This window comes from Oncorhynchus gorbuscha, linkage group LG13 (assembly GCF_021184085.1).
Source record: "Oncorhynchus gorbuscha isolate QuinsamMale2020 ecotype Even-year linkage group LG13, OgorEven_v1.0, whole genome shotgun sequence".
Taxonomy (NCBI): Eukaryota; Metazoa; Chordata; class Actinopteri; order Salmoniformes; family Salmonidae; genus Oncorhynchus; species Oncorhynchus gorbuscha.
The window spans coordinates 75701210-75723077 of NC_060185.1; the positions used below are offsets into that span (position 1 = coordinate 75701210).

Here is a 21868-nt window from a genome sequence, read left to right on the forward strand (position 1 = left end):
ACAGGAATCAAGGCAGAAATCAATCATTCAGGCATCAGTTACTAAAGGCAGTGAAGCAGCAGGATATCAAGGGTGCGTTCGTAAATTCACTAGGGCTATCTACTCCGAATTCAGGACACTCTCGTCTGTGTGCCAGAGCGCTAAAATAACTGAGGAATTTACTAACGCTCGACACCCGTTGTATATGACCGGTGACAGTAGACATCAGCAAAAAAATATTAATTCAATAATTCAACAGCCTAACCAGTTCTCTGCTAGGGTGAGTAAAATGTTCAGAGTGAGGTGTTCTTTCATTTATGTCTGGAAGTAGCTAACAAGCTGGCTAACTTTAGCCAGTTAGCTTGGGTGCTTGACTACCGTTGTGAGGTCAGAATGCTCGGATCAACCCTATACTCCTCTGCCAGAGCGTCCTGAGTGCGCTCTGAACGCTCCAAAAGCGAAATGTTCTGAATTTACAAACGCCCAGAGCACACTGAGCACGAGCTGCCACTCCAGAGGGAATTTACGAACGCACCCCAAGTGTGAACTATTCGGATGGGTCTTTGTTGCCATCTTGTGGTTTTGAAAGAACATTGATTATCCAAATATAATATTCCTATTTGGTTTGACAGTCACATCAAAATGTTATTATTCCCATCGATTGAATATTGCGGTTAAATTAATTGAGATTTAATTGAAATTGCCACCTTATTTTTTTTGCAAAAGCCTATGATTATGTGATACTTATTTTGGATAAAGCAAAATATTACAAATCACATACCCGTTGTACATAAATGTGGTGAATTTTGTGGGTCTATAATCGGTGTGGATAATGTTTGTTTGATAAATATTTATATGTTTGTATATTTTATGAATCAATCCCTCTGTGAGAAAGTGATGACGTTGCGTTGGTCTCTGAATGTTGCTACCAGCGCGGCGGCATTGTGAAGATGGCGGACTTGTTGGGGACCGGGCCGTCAGATGAAAAAGAACCCGAAAATGAGGACAAGAAGGAGGGGAAACGGACATGGGATGACATACCAAAGTCGGAGAAAATCGTTAGAACTCCAGAATTGGCGGAAACATTGGGCTTTTACGATATGAATGCTGTCAGACGGGAGCAACGTGAACGCGAAAACTCAGGTGGGTTTCCCTGGATCTCTTGCGCAGATCAAAGCGGTATCGTTTAGCTATAATTTTATCTGACCTCTTTAATATGTATATTAATAATGCATTGTATATTAATAAAGCTGACGATCACATTTAAAGCATGGTAAAATACATGTTATCGTTGGGCTGTCCCCACAGAATGCACAACCAATCAAAGCACGCCATTGGAATGTCTAGCTGTCAAACGGTGGTGTTGTCATAGCTAACAAGCTGATTTGCGAGATTGTTTGTCAATAGAGGCTTTCAGTTAGGCTTTCTCACCTTTATATTAGTAGCCCGTGACAAACATTTATGCTGACTGATCATTACAAATATTTGTCATTTAGCGACTAAATACTTACGACGTTTTAATTCCTGGTAATTTGCTTGCATGTCACGAACCGCGCCAAGGCGTCTACGTTAACTTACCCCATTCATAGACGCTAAATACCTTTAGTACATTATTGGGCTAGCCTACGTGGAGGGGGCAACAGTCACTGAAGTCGGAATAGACCCTACTAGCCCGCAAGATAGTGAACTACATTATCTAGCATTAGGTAGCTACGTTCTTTGCTTAGCACGGGTTAATGTTTCTCTAGCTAACGTTACCTATAAAGTCAATGTTTGGGCTAACGTTAGCTTGCTGCCTTTTCTTTTTGCGTGCATCAATGTATACTGTAACTGTAGGGCGCCGAGTTACTACAAAACGTTGTGGAATCCGGTCAATGTAGACAATGATTTCCAACAGAAATAATCTTTGCATTCAATATATCATGTTTGACAGGTTCTCATACTGTATGGGGTCATTTCGGGTAACGCCCTCAAGTCAATGTAAAAAGGGGGTCGGGTGCCTTTGCTTCACATCAACAAACAAGAACAGTCTCTGCTCACTCATGTGAGACTGTTTTAAATTCTGCATGAATTCTACTGTTGTGTATATTTAACAGCACAGCATACTCGTAGTTCCTATACTCCAAAACGTCATAAGTGGGATGTTGCCATTGTAGCTCAGAAAGTTTTCCTCATACCAAAAGTCATATCTAGCAAGTGTATTAGATAATCCATTAGGGTTAAATTGGCCTTCAAATTCAGTTGGTATTGTCTAGAAGGAATACAGCTATTGTCAAGATGTACTTTTCATAGCAGGTTTAGGAGAAATTACACAGTAGGTTAGGAAAATTCATGTAGTAGGTTAGGGTTAGCTAAAATATTTGTAAAAAATTATACTTTTCAATTTGAGAAAAGCTGCATCCATTCTAGACATGACCAATTCAGTTGGTTCCTGTCCTATGTTTATTTTTATTTTTTAATTGAACCTTTATTTAACTAGGAAAGTCAGTTTTACAATGACTGCCTCTACAGTGGAAATTATAGCATGTCAATCTTGGTGGAGCAAAAAGAAAGTGGGATGCATGCCAGCAAAGCCACCACACCACACAACACAAAACAATACATTAATTGCACTATAACGGTGACAAACAGTGCCCACAAACGGCCCAACATCTTACCACTGCTACACCTGCACATCAGCGGAGTCTCTTCCAGCGAAACAGTTCAAGCAGCCTCATTTACTGCCTTTAAAAAAAAAACATAGCTGATATGGCTGACTTGCTCAAACAAATGTGGTTTCTGATGACAATTGAGATGTACAAACTATGGCATAAGAGGACGACAAGCGGATAAGAGGCAATCTGTAATTTTGATTAAGACATTCATGAGCGAGCTAGGACGGACGTAGTCGATATAACTATTTGTTTAGCACATTTTAAATGTATTGCGGCAAAATTCAAAGCATGGGCTGTTCTTACAGTGTTCTCCCTGTACACCAAGTCAGAACTGTAAGATAAATAAAGGGGAATATAAGCAGACAATGAAACCTCTTACAATATTCAATCAATACTCTCCAAAACAAGTTATAGGCTACATGTGCACCAAGTCAGAACAGTAGGTGAAATTAAGAAGGGTAAATGGACCAAATTATTAGGGTGAGGCACATGGTCTACTAACATCTTACTACACAACATACACTTAAGTATTACTTTCTTAGCTACAGTATACATATCTCCCAGTCATATTACATAATTTATGCAGCAGCTTACAATACATCTTTGGACGCCACTTGTTGTGCTGTGCTGACTTGAACAGGAAGGTGGTGTGGCGGTCCTTCGTGGGAAAATGTTGTCATCAAAGTCTGCCATTTTCTGAATTTATGGTGCTTTCAAAACAACTGGGTTACTCTTGAGAACCCCCCCCCCCCCCCCAAGAAAAAAAAGAAAAAAAACAAGGTCGACTCATGACGACGTCATTGATCTTCAGGTCGTAGCTCTAGAAAGAGGCCGGATTTACAATTCCGAGTTGGATGACCGTTCAAAACGTATTTTCCCAGTCGGAGCTCGTTTATCCTCAGCTTCCCAGTTGTCTTGAACTTACTGAAGCCAAGTTTTTGCAATTCCGAGTTACGTTGTTTTGAGTGCGGGACAAGTCATGCTTCATGCATAGCAAGGCCAATGTTGAATGTTTTCATTTTAAACTTGGAAAAGATCCCCTTAATCCCAGATTTGGGACCTCTCAGCCACTCCACTGAATAGCAGGCTAGTGTTTGCTTTGCAATGCTTGCAGTTAGCCACTGTCACTGATTTTTTCCAAACCACTTATTGTTGAATTTGCGATTTCCAACTTGTTGTGTAATGTTTATGTCCAATGGCCGATGAGCACTGATACATTTTATCTATAACATCTCTTCAAGACGAGGATTAAAAAGGATTTGCCAGTAGATTGTTGACTTGATTCATGATGTTGACTGCTAGCTAAGAGTTGAAAGTATGATGTTGACATGATCAGTCCAATCAAAGTTATTGTAGATATATTGTGATTTGATGTAATTTTGTCTGTGGCAAATGACCATGAGCCTTCTTGGATGGGCACTTCCAATGTAACTCTATGGCAGCACCCAATTTTCTAGCTCTACCCTTAGACTTGGCGGTGACGTAGTGTCCCCATGAGTGACAGAACACTGAGCCAATCACGGTGCAACGCTCTGTATTTTCTGCTGGCTTACTCCACCACCACAGAAAGCACTGAGCTAGGCTGAAACACCTGCCTTTTGGAGCTGCCTTACTCAAGAAAACAAAAAAGAGACCATGTTTGTATGTGGATTTATTAACTCAATGATATACACTACCATTCAAAAGTTTGGGGTCACTTAGAAATGTCCTTGTTTTTGAAAGAAAAGCATTTTTTTTGTCCATTAACAGAAATACAGTGTAGACATTGTTAATGTTGTAAAAAAATGACTGTTGTAGCTTGAAATGGTTGATTTTAAAAACGTTTTTAATTTTTTAAATGGTATATCTACATAGGTGTACAGAGGCCCATTATCAGCAACCATCACTCCTGTGTTCCAGTGGCACGTTGTGTTAGCTAATCCAAGTTTATCATTTTTAAAGGCTTCTTTGCCTAGAAGGCCAGCATCTTGGGGTCGCCTCTTCATTGTTGCCATTGAGACTGGTGTTTTGCGGGTACTATTTAATGAAGCTGCCAGTTGAGGACTTGTGAGGCGTCTGTTTCTCAAACTAGACACTCTAATGTACTTGTTATTTTGCTCAGTTGTGCACTGGGGCCTCCTACTCTTTCTATTCTGGTTAGAGACAGTTTGCACTTTTCTGTGAAGGGAGTAGTTTAGTTTATTTTATTTTTACAGGGACAGTGCACATTAATCAACGTTTCAGTAAAAGTGCCGGTTTTAGCCAGCCGGCTCATTTTCAACCGCAGTCCCTGGGCAGGTTATTAAAAACAATTACAATATAGACAATAGCACCATAGAACAAGCAAGACATAGCAACATAGGACAAGCAAGACATAGCATACAGACAGAGCAACATAGAACAAAAAGCAGCAAAACAAAATTCATAAAAGCAACAAAGTGTTTCCACACCTCACAAGCTACAGACAACAGACAACATGGAAAGCGGCAACACACAGCTAGGGACCATGTTCACAAATCTGATTGACCTTTAGCCAGGTCTTCAAGCATTTTGTGAAAGTGTGATATGTGGTGCAGTTATGTGTGTCTGATGGCAGTGTATTCCAGACATGGGAAGCTCTCACAGAGAATGCAGATTTACTAAAGGTGCTTTTCCTTAGGGGAACTATACAGTCACCTCTCATGGCAGACCTTGTGGATCTGCTGCCATATGTCTGGGTTTTCTGTTTAACAAAAATATTGAGTGGAGGGGGAGCCAGGCCATTAAGGATCTTGAATACAAGACATGCGTCGGTGTATTGCACAAGATTTTCCCAACTCAAGAGCTCATGCTTTCTAAGGATGTGACAATGATGATGGCTATTGGGCTTCCTATCAAGCACTTTGAGAGCCTGTTTGTAGACAGACTGAATAGGTTTTAATGTTGTACAGCAAGCTTGGGCCCAACTAGTCAAGCAGTATGTTAAGTGGGGGAGTATCATAGAATTGAAGTAGAGTTTTGCAACCTCTGTAGTCAAACAATTTTGTATAAATCGGAAATTAGCTAGGTTGAATTTGGTTATTTGAATGACCTTTTTCACATGCTTTTTAAAAGAGAGGTTAGAATCAAGTATGATGCCAAGGTACTTAAAATCGGATACCACCTGGAGCTTCTCCCCTGACACATAGACATCTGGCTCAGTAGCATCTGTTGCCCTCTTTGTGAAGAACATGCAAACAGTTTTTTTCACATTGAGATGCAAACACGAGTCACTGAGCCACTTTGTAACCTGGACCATTACAGTAGTGAGTTCTTGTGCAGCTTGTTGTTTGCTCTTTGCATGCACATATATCACTGTATCATCTGCATACATTTGAACTTCAGACCCAGTACAGACAGAAGGCAGATCATTAATGTACAGGCTGAACAGGAGGGGCCCCAGTATTGACCCTTGGGAAACGCCCACATCATAGCTACGAGTGGGCGACAGCTCATTGCTCACTCTGACATACTGAGTTCTGCCTTCAAGGTATGATTTCATCCATCTCAAGGCATCAGGGGAAAAGTTGAACTTGGACAATTTTGTGATGAGAATCTCATGGTTAACAGTATCAAAAGCCTTCCTTAGGTCCAGAAACACAGCCCCAACAGCACCCCCTTTGTCCAACTTGGACTTCACATTTTCCAGAAGAAAGCAGTTGGCCGTTTCTGTGGAGTGTTTCGCTCTGAAGCCAAACTGCATGGAGTGTAATGTGAAGGGGCTGTTGTTGAGGTGGGCAATCAGTTGTTCTGCTACACACTTTTCAACAGCCTTTGACACCACAGGTAAATCAAATAAAATCAAATCAAATTTTATTTGTCACATACACATGGTTAGCAGATGTTAAATGCGAGTGTAGCGAAATGCTTGTGCTTCTAGTTCCGACAATGCAGTGATAACCATACTAATGGGCCTGTAGTTACTCACGTCAGCAGAGTCGCCTGATTTAAAGATGGCTGTTATTATGGCCGACTTCCATACCCTTGGAAACACACCGAGACCAATAGATGTGTTGGTGACCTTAGTAATGGGGCCAATGAGTGACTCTTTGTAGTTTTTAAGAAAGGTAGAGTCCATCCCAAACACATCTTTGGCTTTAGAGTTCTTTAGTGAGCTAATCACCTTGTTCACCTTTGACTCAGAAACCTCCCTTATGATGAAGACGGGTTGAGTGTCATTCACTAGCACTGAGCCCAAAAAATCAGTGGAGGGGTTCTGTGTCAGTAACCTGACAGTCAATAAAGTAGGAATTGAAGGCTGTTGCTATTTCAACTGCATCCTGTGTTAGATTGTTATTCACCATGATTTCTAGTCTTTTTGCAGTGTTACTATGGTCTTTCCCTGTTAACTTTTTTAGATTCTCCCATATCAATTTAGAATTTCCCTTTGCTTCACCAATTATGTTAATAAAAAAGTTTGCCTTGGCCTGTCTGATTTCTTTTATCACCTTATTTCTCAACATGGTAAACCTACGTCTGTCATGCTCTAATTTAGATTTTAGGGCTATTTTTAGAGCATAATCTCGTTCTTTCATCAATTTCCAGATTTCTCCATTTAGCCAAGGAAGAGTGCTCTTTTGGCCAGGTTTGGATTTGATTTTCTTTAGGAAGCCATTTATTGTAGTCTGGATTGTGGATAGAAAAACCTGACTATCAGCTTCCACGTCTGTATAGGACAAGAGATCATTCCAGTTTATTCCCTTAATTGCTTTTTCAAAATAGTTTAATTCACTCTTAGGTATTCTGAGTTGATCCGGCTTTCTAACAGTAGAGAGGTTAAACCTGCTCTTAGACAGCTTTCTGGCTATAAGTGTCAGATTATGATCAGACAGCCCAGTAACCATATTGAATGATTTAGTCACTCTCTGGTTTATTACTGAACACCAAATCTGTGTTTTAGAGCAACAAGTCACCCTGGTTGGCCCTTTAACTAGCTGTGTAAGGTCAAAGGTATTAGTGATCCGTTTGAGCGTTTTTCTACAACACTTCATAAATGTTAAAATCTCCCATTAAGATGACCTCTTTCCCAAAATCACAGCATTGTACAACATTTCTTGGCAATTTCTCACATGGAATAGCCTTCATAGATATTCCATTAAAAATCATCCAACTACAATAGTCATTTACACCATTAACAATATATTAACACTATTTCTGATCAATTTGATATTATTTTAATGGACAAAGTTGCTTCTCTTTCAAAAACAAGGACATTTCTAAGTGACTCCAAACTTTTGATTGTTAGTGTAATATATATATATATATACATATTTTTACATTTTTTGCAAACTGATATGTGGCACATATTAATGCCAAAAAAACATGCAAAACAGGCAAGCCCCTGTTTTGTATTTAATTATTGTTTTGCTCAAAACAGGTGGGGCTCTGCCCTGAACGATGGGTCGCCACCAGTCCTATATGAATGGTTAGGCTACTTTCTCTTATTTAGGCAATGATTGGTGTGTCTTTCTTTCATTTTCAAAAGAGAAATTTCCTTTCCCTCACATTTTCATTCATGATATATTTTGTTTTCTGTGTCAGAGGTTCCCACAATTAGAACACTGCCATGTATTTTGGCCATTGTGTTGATCACCAGGAGCGTGAACAGTGACTGTGGAGGGACAATAGCCATGTGGTAACAGAACGCTAAGTGTTGTCATAATGTTTTTCCAGATCCGTCGCTGGCACGCTTCCTGTGTGCTGAGCTGACCCGGGGCTACTTCCTGGAGCACAACGAAGCAAAATACACGGAGCGCAGAGAGAGAGTGTACACATGCATGCGCATTCCCAGAGAACTGGAAAAGGTAGGTACAGTAGAGGCCTCCTGGGAACCACACACACAGATAACCACACAAAAAGGACAATTCAACAGTGTTTTTTTTTGCATTGCCCTTGGTAATGTTCTGGAGCACCTGGTATTTCCAGTGAAATTAATATTCAAATTTTGTATTAATATTCATATCACATTTTTTATAGAGTTGACACATTGGTATACAGAGAATAGTGTGTAGGCCTATATAGTTCTTTCTCTGTCATTTATTGCTATTGCCTATTATTGCAGCCCAGAATGTTTTTCGGTATGCTGTCATAGACATGAGTTGTGTTCGAATACTCCTACTAACCGCACTCACCATACTATTTGTGACGTGAATTGAGTATATAGTATGCTTACTGGTCATGGTATGGATATTGGTAGTATGCCAAAAGTTCCCAGACGTCGTACTAAATTTTCCAAAATACGAAGTATACACACAGAGGACACTATTTTCATACTTTTAGGGCCCATAATGCAATTCTTCAGAAAATGGGCGTGGCTTCACATGTTCAGATTTGGGGAAAAAATGGCAGAAAATATGCAGCCAAAGTCCGACGAGCGAATACAAATTCATTGAACTAATTAATGACAAATGTCAAGAAAATGTAATAAAGTAATGACTTTTCAAGTAAGTTGCTTTACACGTTATGTTGGCTAACAATTTGTTAGCTACGCTATCCTTACGAATCGCATAGCATTCCAGCAGTAAGTTACCGGTATGATCACTAGTTAACTAACGTTAGTTGGATACTAATACATCGAACTTGTCGGGCAGTATATTAACTAACTAACCAACGTTTATTGAGTTGATTATTCACATCATTCTTAGCGAAGTGGTATAGTCGTTGTGCGTTTCAATGGACATTGTAACATGTTACATTGATAACATGATGCAGCGTCTCTATAGAACCAGTAGATGGTGTTGTTTACATTTTCAATGGAATATGTTACAAAGATTCCCATAAATTCACCTCTGTAAACTCACCTGGGAATAATAAACCTCTGCACTAAATTCTGATACCAGAAATAGGTACATTTACCCATGCCTTTATTTCTCTCCTCAAAACCCCCAACTATTGGGAAGGTGTGTGTGTGTGCTCTGAGAAAGCTACTCTTCTGGGACTACTTTTTTAATAAACTGTATCTGATGTTAGATAAGCTTCCATTGAAGAACACTCTCTGGGTTCTATTGGATAAATAACTCTCCAACCGTGTTATGGCAGGTGATGTAAAGCCATTGCAAGTGAGTTTCTTCAATAACAAATTATGATCAATAACATCAAAGGCTGCACTGAAATTTAACAATACAGCTCCAACTATCATATTTTAACCAATCATCAGTCATCTGAGTCAGTGCAGTACAATTTGAGTGCCTTTCTCTATATGCATGCTGAAAGTCAGTAGTTAAAATCTTCTCTGAAAAATAGCTTTATGTTTGGTCAAACAAAATTCTCTCCATCAGTTTACTATGAATAGGCAGCAAATTGATTGGGCAGCTGTTAGAACCAACAAAGGGTGCTTTACTATTTTTAGGCAGTGGAATGACTTTAGCTTCCTTCCATGCCTGTGGACACACACACTCCTTTAGGCTTTGGTTAAAGATATAGCAAATAGGGGTGGCATTCTCAACCGTTTCCCTTCAAGGTTGTCTGTACCTGGTGGCTTATCAATGATGGATAACAATATTACTCCTCTACTACACTAACTTGACCAAATTCAAAACAGCAATCCTTCTCCTTAATTATTAGATCTTTTATACAGAAATATGATGGTTCACTGTTCAGCAATTCTTTGAACCTAGGGCTGTTGCGGTGACTGTATTACCGGCAGTCATGAGTCATGACCGGAGACCAATTCCACTTGACCATCGAGTCATGGTAATCTCCTCTTATGCACTCTAGACATGCGTTCAGTACCCAACTTGGTAACGACCCCCACGTCCTAATGGCCTGGTACTCAGCGCTCTGTTGTCTCTCTAACCATTTTGATGCAATCGAAAATCACATCAAACACTTATCGTCAAAACAGTGTCATGCTTTTAAAATTCGCCTCATAGGTCAATTTAAAGAAAGAAGTTCAACAACCGGTTGAAACTTAGTGGAAAACATGGTCGTTGTGGATGTTTCAAAGATACACAAGGAAATGGACAGTGCTTTTTCTAAGGTGACGATTAATTCAAAACATCCATATGTATATTAGAGCTTATGCCTGCAGTACCTTCGGGAAAGTATTCAGACCCCTTTACTTTTTCAACATTTTGTTATTCTACAGCCTTATTCTAAAATGGATTACATTTTAAAAAACTGCTATCTCAACACAATACCCCATAAGGACAAAGTGAAAACAGGTTTTAAGACATTTTTGCTAATTTATTACAAATAAAAAACAGTTACTTAATTCACATAACTATTCAGACCCTTTTAATAACCTTTTGACAAAATGTCATGACTGCCACAGCTGTAGTAGAATGCAATGTGATTTTCTGGGACAGTGATGTCTTTGCCAAACTTCTGCATTTTCTCGAACATTGCTATCTGTGGACAAGCAGAGACTAGTTCAGTGAAGTAAGCTCAACCTGAGGTGTGTTGAATGGGGAACATGCCGGCAGGGATAGTCACTAAATGGAATTGTTGTTCTAAATTGAACCATACAATTGTTCAATTAATCATGAATCTAGAGGACTCAAACCGTTTTCACAGTTAATTTCTTAACAGGTGCATGTATTTGATTTGTCCTAAACATAACCCTTTGTATTCAGGATAAAAAGTGCATTACTTTAGTGCCTTGTTGCAAACAGGATGCATGTTTTTATTTTTTTAAATTTTGTACAGGCTTCCTTCTTTTCACTCTTATCATTTAGGTTAGTATCGTGGCGTAAACTACAATGTTGTTGATCCATCGTTAGTTTTTTCCTATCATAGGCATTAAACTTTGTATCTGTTTTAAAGTCACCATTGGCCTCCTGGTGAGATCCCTGAGCTGTTTCCTTCCTCTCCGGCAGTTATGAAGGATGTCTGTATCTTTGTACTTACTGGCGTATTGATACACCATCCAAAGTGTAATAACTTCCCCATGCTCAAAGGGATATTCAACGTCTGCTTTTCATTTTTTTTTACCAATAGCTGCCCTTCTTTGTGAGGCATTGGAAAACCTTCCTGGTCTTTGTGGTTGAATGTGGGTTTGAAGTTCACTGGAGAGGGGTAAAAACTAAAAGTCAAGGGGTATGAATACTTTCTGAAGGTACTGTAAAAATCAAATGGACCACAACCTTCACATCATTGCTATTTTTCATTTGGAATTTGCCCTTGGGCAACAGTGCGCCCTCAGACCTTCACACTGAGACTGAACATCAGTGTAGATCAGTCATCACCTAGCTTAATCTACATCCCCACTCCATCCCTCACTGGCTAGCCATAGCATGCCATGCCCTGGAGATCTGAGGAATGTGTGTAAACAGATCTAGGTCTAGAATCTCTGCCTGAAGTATGCTACAATACCTGAAGAGAGAAGTCAGGGACCGACCAATGAAAGAGTGACTGATGACTCTCTTTAACCCAACCCCCACTACTCACTTCCTGGTGGGAAACGGGAAGTGTTGCAACACCATCACTACTGCTGTTTGTGAGGCTAACACAGGACTTACTGAAGCTGGCATGTGCTTAATAACCTCCCTCATCATGAGATGACTGGTCTCAGATGGTATTTGCTATTTGAGAAGGTATGTGTGGGGCTCATGTTTGCAGGCTTGTTGCCCTTTTAACCTTGCTTCCTCAAAATTAGCATCTTAGGTGTATATTTTCATTTCTCTTCAAACTCTTCAAACGTTACATTACATTTTGAAAACATGTTTTGGTTAAAATTGGATTGAAATGGATTGTTTCTTGTAGCATATTCCTCTTTTTTTGTAAAATACAAACCTCTGAGAGGAACCGGTGGGTCAAGTCTGATGTGTGGTGTTGACGTATGACCTCTACCAATGTTTTTTGATTATCATAGAATAATATGGAGCCAAACAAATGGCTTAATACTTAGCCTAATGTGTGTGTGTGTGTGTGTGTGTGTGTGTGTGTGTGTGTGTGTGTGTGTGTGTGTGTGTGTGTGTGTGTGTGTGTGTGTGTGTGTGTGTGTGTTTTAGCCTGTAGTCTACCTCAATCTTGCTGTCTCATACCAGGAAATTCTACACTACATTCAAAGTAGCACAACCCAAGTCATCTTTGAACATGCCGATAACCTGTGAAAATTAAAATATGCCAAGCTTACTGTAGACACACAGTGGCCATGTTTAACCTGTGTGTGTGTGTGTGTGTGTGCGCATACTATAGTAGTTAGTTCAGTAAACATGAAAATGCTATTTCAAAATCTACTATAGGGCTTGCCCTGTGAAAATGAAAACGTGCCATTCTATATAGAGTGACCAACAAACACTGATGCTTTTTAAACTCACACACAGCCCACACACACACAGTTGCTCTATTTGTAGGAGTGATTGAGCAACCGTGTTTTACCTGTGTGTGTGTTGTGTTCTACCCTCCAGCTGATGATCTTTGGCTTCTTCCTGTGTCTGGATGCCTTCCTCTATGTGTTCACTCTGCTGCCCCTCCGGGTGCTGCTGGCCCTGCTACACCTCTTCACCCTGCCATGCTGCGGCCTCCGGTGAGCCCCCCCCCCTCCCCACACACACACACACACACACACACTCTCTGGGTTGCGATAGAAATGCAGTGAATAGATCTGAAATGCATGTCTAGTCTACCAAATGTATTTCTATCTGAACGTTTTGTAGATGTGTGAACGCACGTCTGACACTGACGAAAAAACACTGCATGATTACATTTGAATTAAGGGTGCTACATGACCACCACCATATCTATCTATAACATAAATTATTCATTGTTACTAAGGCAATATGTGTAGGATTATCTCACCCAGTTTCCCCCCAAAATAGGCCTAGTTCCCCAAGTGGGGCATAATCCTAACTTCACAGAAATCACACCTTGATATTAATGAGATTTGCATGAAAACCGGAATTTGCTCATATCTCTAGTTAGGATTCGGCTTTTCTGGAGACTGATCCGTACGTTATCTAGGTTTATAATCCACAGTAAGTATTGTTCTCACTCAGTTTGCCTGTGACTGGTCTGTACAAAGATCACTCTCTTCCCTTGCCTTCTTTCCCTGCAGGGCAAACGTATGCCCCTACTGCAATCGGAGCAGGTATGCTCGTCTCACGCCTGCCACAGCTTCATCACTTATATTTATGATTTCACCACCTCCATCTTGTTTGTCCTGATATGCAGCTTTGTGCTGTATTCTTCATGCTCCATGCAAAAGCCACTATTAGTAGTGTTCACAAACAGGGCTGTGCTATATACGGCAACACGTATACTAAATTGTACGATTTCCCTGCAAGGGCCCAGATACAGGGCCTATAGAAAGTCTACACCCCCCTTGGGTTTTCTTCACATTTTATAGTGTTACAAAGTGGGATTGAAATGTATTTAATTGTCATTTTTTTTGTCAAAGATCTACACAAACTACTGTAATTTCAGAGTGGAAGTTTTTATTTGTAATTTTTTTTACTAATGAAAAATAAACCACTAATATATCTTGATTCGATATGTATTCACCTCCCTGAGTCAATACGTGTTAGAAACATCTTTGGCAGTGATTTACAGCTGTGAGTCTTTCTGGGTAAGTCTCTTAAGAGCTGTTTGCCCATTTTTAATTATTTTCAAAATTCTTCAAGCTCTGTCAAAGTGTTGGGGATCATGGCTAGAGAGTAATTTAAGTCTTGCCATGCAGATTTAAGTCAACTGTAACTTGGCCACACAGGAACATTCATTGTCTTCTTGGTAAGCAACTCCAGTGTAGATTTGGCTTTGTGTTGTAGGTTATTATCCCGCTGAAAGGGGAATTCCTCTCCCAGTGTCTGGTGTAAAGCAGACTGAAGCAGGTTTTCCTGTAGTATTTTGCCTGTGCTTAGCTCTTTTCTGTTTCTTTCCATCCTGAAAAACTCCTCAGTCTTTGCAATGTCACGCATACTCATACCATGATGCATCCACCACCATTCATGACAATAAGGATACATTACTCAGTGATGTGTTGGATTTGCTCCAAACATAAGGCTTTGCAATTAGGCCAAAAAGTGTATTCCTTTGACATGTTTTTTGCAATATTAATTTAGTGCCTTGTTGCATATTGGAATATTTTGTATATTTGTATTATTCATTTCACTCTCATTAAGGTCGTTATTGTGGAGTCCATCAATCCGTCCAGAGATGTTTCAAAGATCATCAATGAGCTCTTGGTAACATCCCTGAGCGGTTTCCTTCCTGCCTTGCAGCTCAGTTCAGAAGGACGACTGCATCTTTGATGTGTCCAGTTGGTTTAATACATCATCCACAGCATAAATATTATCTTGACCATGTTTAAAGATGCCTTTATATTCAATGTCTGATTTGCTATTGTTACCCATCCACCAATCATTGCCATTCTTTATGATGCTTTTAAAAAGCTCCCTTGTCTTTTGTAGTTGAATCTGTGCTTGATATTCAGTACTTGACTGAGGGACCTTACAGACGTTGTATGCATGGGGGACAGAGGAAGGGTTAGTCATTCAAAAATTATGTCAACCCCTATTATTTCAGAGTCCAAATAACTTGTGATTTGTTAAGCCACATTTGACTTGTGAACTCATTTAGGCTTGTTTAAACAAAGGGGTGAATACTTATGCAACGACTATATTTTAGTTATTGAATTTGTATTACTTTGTAAAAATGTGTAGGACTTTCCTTTCACTTTGACATTATGGAGTTTTGTGTGTAGATCGATGACAAAAATGGCAATTCAATATATTTCAATCCCACTTTGTAACGCAACAAAATGTGAAAAAATTTGAAGGGAATGTAGACTGTCTATAGGCCCTGTACATAGTGGACATAGTTTCTTCAACAAGATTGACCCATCAAACTGATTTCCAGGGTATAGGCCTAACAAAGCTCCTGCCTTGTTGAAATGCTCAACATCAAATTACAACACACCAACAATGTGAAGTTCTCCTTGTTTGGTTGAGGACTCCTGTGTGAAAGATTTATATCCAAAGTATGTACGGTATGCAGAATATTATGTAGGCCTAACTGAAGGGCTGATTTGAGAATGGAGAGGGGGGGGGGGTAGTGGATGGGTGATACAACCTTGTTACAGCACCCTCACTTTCTCCATCCCCACATGAACACAGAGGTTGTAATCAGGCACTGTGACTGACTGCTAGCTTTATTGAAGTATTTTCTTGGAAAACATGTGATAATTATTGACCACATCTCAAATAAGCTTCCAGAGTTGAGGATCGGATGTCGTTGAACTCCTTCATGGTTTATAAAGCCTTAGCTTGAAAACATCGGAACAAATGAACCTGATTCACCCCATACAGAAAATGCCTATGAAATTGCATAGGTTGTTTCCCAAGTCCACTCCTATGGATCTTTGAGTGTCGTTTTTGGTGGCTTGGCCGTTTCCCTGTCATTTTTTTGTAAGTCGTAGTAGGCCAAAGGTAATGTATTGTAATTTCAGTAGTAGTCCAAAGATAATATTGCCGTAACTGAGGAACAACTGTGTCGACACACTGAAGATTTCAAATTTGTGTTGCCCCAAGAGAAGTTTTTTTTAGTTTTCACACCTCCGAGAACAACCACATTTTGTATGCCAATAACAGCATACCAGGACTTTGTCCAGAATTCTGCTCCTCTCACACAGTACAGCTCACCGCTGATGGCTGTAGCCTTTGAGGGATCCGTTTGATGATGCTGCATGCCCTTTGTCTGTCTGCATGGCAGCAAAGCATGACTGACCTTTACACACACTCACACACACACACCGGTTGTTGGCCTGAGCTGCAGTCAGTCAGCTCGGGCTATCAGATTCATGGTGCTGGCTGGTGGGGGCGGGGTGGCACAGGGCCTGGCATACCCTGGCATACACTGGCAGGACAGAGAGTACACATTTTACTTGAGCAGCTTCAGCATTGTGATGTTATGGGTCACTCACTGGCCACTCCTCAGCAAAGATCCAATAGAATGTGGTTGAGGTCTATGTCTGAGTCCTGCCAGTAGATGGTGATAGAGCACAAGCAGTGAATTCATCTTGTTCATACCCCTGTATGAGTTGGCATAGAATATATTATATCTCTCCTTGAGGCTGATCTATATTAGATTTGCTTTCACTTATTCAGTCATCTATAGCAGGGTTTCCCACATTCGGTCCTGGGGTCCCCCGGTGCATGTTTAGTTTTTCGCCCTAGAACTACACAGCTTGATGATGAATTGCTTATTTGAACCAGCTATGTAGTGCTAGGGCAAAACTGAAAATGTGCACCCAGCAGGGGCCCCAGGACAGAGTTAGGGAAACCCTGGTCTAGATGATTAAGTGAGAGTAAATCTTCCTGGCCCCCAATATTTATCAACAATGATCTTAAGTCCATCTTGCCATAATCTTTATGATGATCAACTCTGTCCTTTCATACCTCCCTGCGCACTATTTGGGAAGTGGAAGAGACACTTGATTAAGGATTCTAATTTGCACTTCCTAAACTCGAGCTCCTCTGTCTCATCCCAGCGTCACTGCCACCCTCCCAAAATAACCTCCTGACAGATGGCCTGAGATATTGAGCTGTTTTGCACCTCCCCTACCGTTCTCCTTGTGATGCTTTAGCCATTCTATAACAGTTTCCTTAACTTATTCCAAGTCTTAACGCAAGTATTGATGGATCTTATAAAATGTGCATTTTCTTCTTCTTCCAATCCCTTGAAATTATGCTTTTTTGGGAACTTCTTTAAGTTCCCTAAGGTGAGGGTGGTGATGGATAGTCTCATTCGTGGGGTCTTATGCCATTATTCAGTCTATTGCCGGTAGTGGATTTCTGCATATCCCATTGTCAACTCCTTCCATTAGGGACAGGCTGCTGTACAAAACAAACACACTTTTGAAAACACTATTCAGAAATCCACCACCTGCAATCGTTTTGAATACTGCCCCTAGTTTGAATAATGTGTAGTTGAGTGGTGGGTACTAGTAGTATACTGTAGTTATTAGCTTAGACATACAGTAGATCAGTCTATTTAGTAGCCTTTCACCAGCTACGTCTTGATCTACTTCCTAACAGAGACTCAAGCCCCTAACATGCCCTCATTCTGCCTGCCATTACCTTTCATTTAGCCTACTCATTATGGGTGTAACATACATTAAAAAGGCAGGCTATATGAATAATATTAAAATGTGCATGTGTTCATGTGACAGATTTGGTGAGCTACTTCATTCTTCGCCCCCCCCCCCCCCCCCCCGCCCCAACCATCTACTTATGTGATGAATGTTAGATCCTACCTTGATCAACCGGAGTACACACAAGTTTCATATTCATATTGTTAATGCTGCTTAATAAAAATTGTCATTGATATTTAAAATAACTGGACAGTCATTCTTCTGGGGTTATTAAACCACTTTAACTCACACATGACACACTGACTTTCTATAGCCTAATAGTGCATGAAGCTGTCAGTCAACCAACATCCCAAGGTTCACTGTGGGAGAATCTCAATTACATACTCCTCATATCTTCTCTCCTCAACTCCTCAAAACCCATTGGATGAGAAAGCCAAAGGTCTTTCCCATCTGACCTTCTACTCCAATGGATTTTGAGAAGAGCATGCAATTGAGATTCCCCCCCATGTCATATTGCACACCGGTGTGACCACTAACAGTAAGCTTACGATAAATTAGGTGTGTGTGTGTGTGTGTGTGTGTGTGTATACATGAGCATGCATACATAGAGCCTAGTCATATTAATGTGTGTTTGTGTGTGTGTGTGTATGATTAGGCTTTATGTGTAATGTGTGTGTTCTGCCAGTGGCTCGCTCCTGCTGCAGCCGGCCCAGGTGTGTGACATCTTGAAGGGACTGATAATGGTGCTGTGCTACTCTATGATGCACTACGTGGACTACAGCATGATGTACCACCTGATCCGGGGACAGTCCGTCATCAAACTCTACATCATCTATAACATGCTGGAGGTACAATGGGTTGGATTTAGAGCTCTTGTACTAATCTGATCTAATATGCTTCCACTATATAGCTCTCACTGATCCAGTCATGTATGGCCAGAGAGTAGTTTAAGGGATTCGTATTGGCCGAAGTATTTGATTTGGGCCTCGGATACCCTATTTAGTCTGAAATGGAGCAGGTGATGTCTTCTTATTAAACATGGTTCTAGTTTGAGTTGTTAGGCTGATATGAACTGTACTAAGGCCTAGAGAAGTGTCATGGCTGTAATCTGTCATAGTCTACCACCAATAATGTCTGTTCATTAACCCATGCTGAACTTGACTTAACTACTTACCTACCCTCTTTAGGTTGCCGACAGGCTGTTCTCATCATTTGGCCAAGACATCCTTGATGCTCTCTACTGGACGGCCACGGAGCCCAAAGAGAGGAAGAGAGACAGCATAGGGGTCATCCCCCATTTCATCATGGCTGTGTTCTACGTCTGTATCCTTAATGGAGAACTAGGAAGTATACACAGGAAGTACTCTGCTGTAGGAATGTGTGATCTCTCAACTTCTACCCTCACGCATGTATCACTTTTCAGTTAGTGTTATTTTGTCATTGGAAAAGGTGTCCACTATCAATGATATGTCAACAATCTGAGCCCCTAGAGTGTGCGGCTCTCCTTTTCTTTAACAATGTGAGCACACACACACACCCCTTACTGCAGCTGATGCTCTTGCCACCATGTTCAGTGTTTTCCTGAGCCTCTGTCTCAGTCCTGCATGCCATCCTCATCATGGTCCAGGCGTCAACACTCAACGTGGCTTTCAACTCTCACAATAAGTCCCTTCTGACCATCATGATGTCCAACAACGTGAGTACACGCACACTCATGTACACACACACAGAATGTAATGCTAACATGTAGAGTGCACTAAAATACCTTTTCCTCTATTTTCTGCATGAACAGTTTGTAGAGATCAAAGGAAGTGTGTTCAAGAAGTTTGAGAAGAACAACCTCTTTCAGATGTCCAACAGTGGTGAGTTACTGTAACACATGTCATATGCATTATACTAAACATTTAAGTGTGCTATGGACAGTATCTTTAACACTTAGCTAGTTCTCTGGTTCAAAACACCCAATTTTTACAGTGCTCTGAGTCTGTTACGGTGCTCTGAGCCTTTCTATACTGTAGGGTAAAACTCAGTGGCAAGCGAAGTGTTAAACCTCCTCCTCACCGTTCTTCCTCCTCTCTTTTAACATTTTGAAGCAGCAATCAGAGCTGTTCATTCAGCTTTGATAACCCAGAAGAGATGCGCTATGGATTTAATGCTTTTTGAACTCTGTCTCTATGTGCCTGCTGGCTGCATGTTTTCGTCTTTGTCGCTGTCATTCTGCACGAATGAAAGGACCTGAAAATAAGCTTGAATCATTTCCCCCTCTTGCAATTTGCTCACACCTTTAAAGATCTGTCAATTTAGCAAGTTACACTTGGTTCCAGACCACACATGATTTCCGATTTAATATATGATATTTATGCCAAATTATATGTAACTTTGAAAGTACATTTGAAAATGCATACCTTATTTGTTGATAGTCCATATTCACTGTTGTTATGCTGGTACATGATTCTAAGTAATAAGTAGTAACCAATATGCCATTTTGTTATTTTTATTAAAATTAATTTTAGATATCAAGGAACGGTTCACCAACTATGTGCTCCTGCTCATCGTCTGCCTCAGGAACATGGAGCAGTTCTCATGGAACCCAGGTAACCATTTCACACACATTACAGCTATACGGGTCATGTCTAGGAGGAATACAGCTTTTGTCAAATTAAAATGTATTTTTATACATTTTTTACATTTTAGCTAACCCTAACCCTTTTCCTAACCTTAACCTAATTCTCTTAACCTGTTATGTTAATTCTGTGTAAGTTCTCTTAACCTGCTATGAAAAGTCAAGTCTGACAAAAAGCTGTATCCCATCCACTCAAAACCAGATAAACATGCAACAATAATGCTTGGATACATTTTATTATGTTTATAGGAACAGGTGCATTTTTCATCAATGTTGTAGGCTACAGTCTGTATTGAACTAAGAAATGATTTCTGTAACACTCGGTTACTGCTACCATCAATCACCCTGAATCCTGGTACCCTTTTTAAAAGCGTTTCATCCACTCCCTAGTGGATAAGTCATTGTGATGATGATGAGAGTTCGGCTGCACTTTCTGACCACTCTCTTAATCCAGTCAGCTGGCCCTGTCATTCCCCCTCGACAGCCAGAGCCTCACAATGTCAGCAGTGGTCATGATGCTAATGTCGTACACTGATCGGGTCTGACCTTATGGTATGACCTAGACCTCATCCAAAAACATTTGGGCAGACTTGCAGACCCAGATGTGAGTGTGATGAAGATTGTACTGTGTCTTGTGTTCAAGTCAAAGTCAAATACTTTTTCTTCCTGTGATGGAACGTATTTGTACTAAACCAAGAAATCATGAAATGTACAATTGAGTCAGTTAAAAAGAAAGACCAGACATTCAGTAAGGTAATGAAGGAATAGTGTACATTTAGAATTCAGCTCTATGTTCTTATCCACCCAGAGATTTAGTTTCACTTCACAAGTCGGTTGTCTTGTTTCTGTGTGTTTCCAGATCATCTCTGGGTATTGTTACCTGACGTCGTCATGGTGATCGCCTCAGAGATCGCAGTGGACATCATCAAACACGCCTTCATCACCAAGTTCAACGAGATCACGGCAGATGTAAGGACGGATCACAGAGATGACCGTTAATGATTTGATGAGTGGGAGTTCAATGAACTGAAAACAATGAATACAGTTCGCGGTTGCACACCAAGAGGGAACAGTGTATTTTGAGGTCAATCTAGGAAGTGGATTTGAAACTCCCCATTCACAACAACAATCTCCATTAGGAATAAATGGCGCTTAAAAAAAAAAACTTCAATGAGAATTTAATTAATCTACTGAATAAATTGATTACATTTTAACATAATTGACCTCAACCCTGTGGAAAACACACATGGGTGTGTGACTGTGAATTGTACGGATGTTCACTGGAGAGGGTCTGCTCTGTTCAAGTCTGAAGGATTAGTTGGTTGGCCCTTTTTTGGATTTCACGGTGGCTTAGGCAGCAAAAATAGCGTGGCACTGTTTAGCCAGTCGTCCTCACTCTCTGCTGTGTGCCTCAACCTCTTTGGCGTGCCGTGGTCTTCTCCCCTCCTCTGCCCTCTTTCTAAATCACAACACGTCACATTATGCCCCAGTAGGCCGACAGAGCTAGCACACCAAACGCCAGCCACATCCTCATCCTCATCAACTGGATTATAGCTGCTCCATATCCCACCGTCAATCGTGACCCAT

General features: G+C 40.5%; 1 protein-coding gene across 4 annotated transcripts in view; it reads left to right on the forward strand.

Annotated features, from left to right (window-relative positions):
* The first annotated feature begins 887 nt into the window (after positions 1 to 887).
* The window catches only part of LOC123993526 (transmembrane anterior posterior transformation protein 1 homolog), a 32585-nt gene continuing 11604 nt past the window's right edge, over positions 888 to 21868 (forward strand). Inside the window, exons 1-10 of one of the 4 annotated variants that reach the window (XM_046295760.1) lie at positions 888 to 1122; positions 8304 to 8434; positions 12980 to 13098; positions 13627 to 13659; positions 18344 to 18506; positions 18846 to 18981; positions 19257 to 19354; positions 19451 to 19520; positions 20172 to 20252; positions 21141 to 21250. In XM_046295760.1, coding sequence (XP_046151716.1) covers positions 930 to 1122; positions 8304 to 8434; positions 12980 to 13098; positions 13627 to 13659; positions 18344 to 18506; positions 18846 to 18981; positions 19257 to 19354; positions 19451 to 19520; positions 20172 to 20252; positions 21141 to 21250 — 1134 coding nt within the window. In that variant the 5' untranslated portion in view covers positions 888 to 929. Of the gene's footprint in view, positions 1123 to 8303; positions 8435 to 8744; positions 9074 to 12026; positions 12164 to 12979; positions 13099 to 13626; positions 13660 to 18343; positions 18507 to 18845; positions 18982 to 19256; positions 19355 to 19450; positions 19521 to 20171; positions 20253 to 21140; positions 21251 to 21868 lie in introns of those variants that run through there. The other 3 variants (XM_046295761.1, XM_046295764.1, XM_046295762.1) reach the window with 3 other exon arrangements.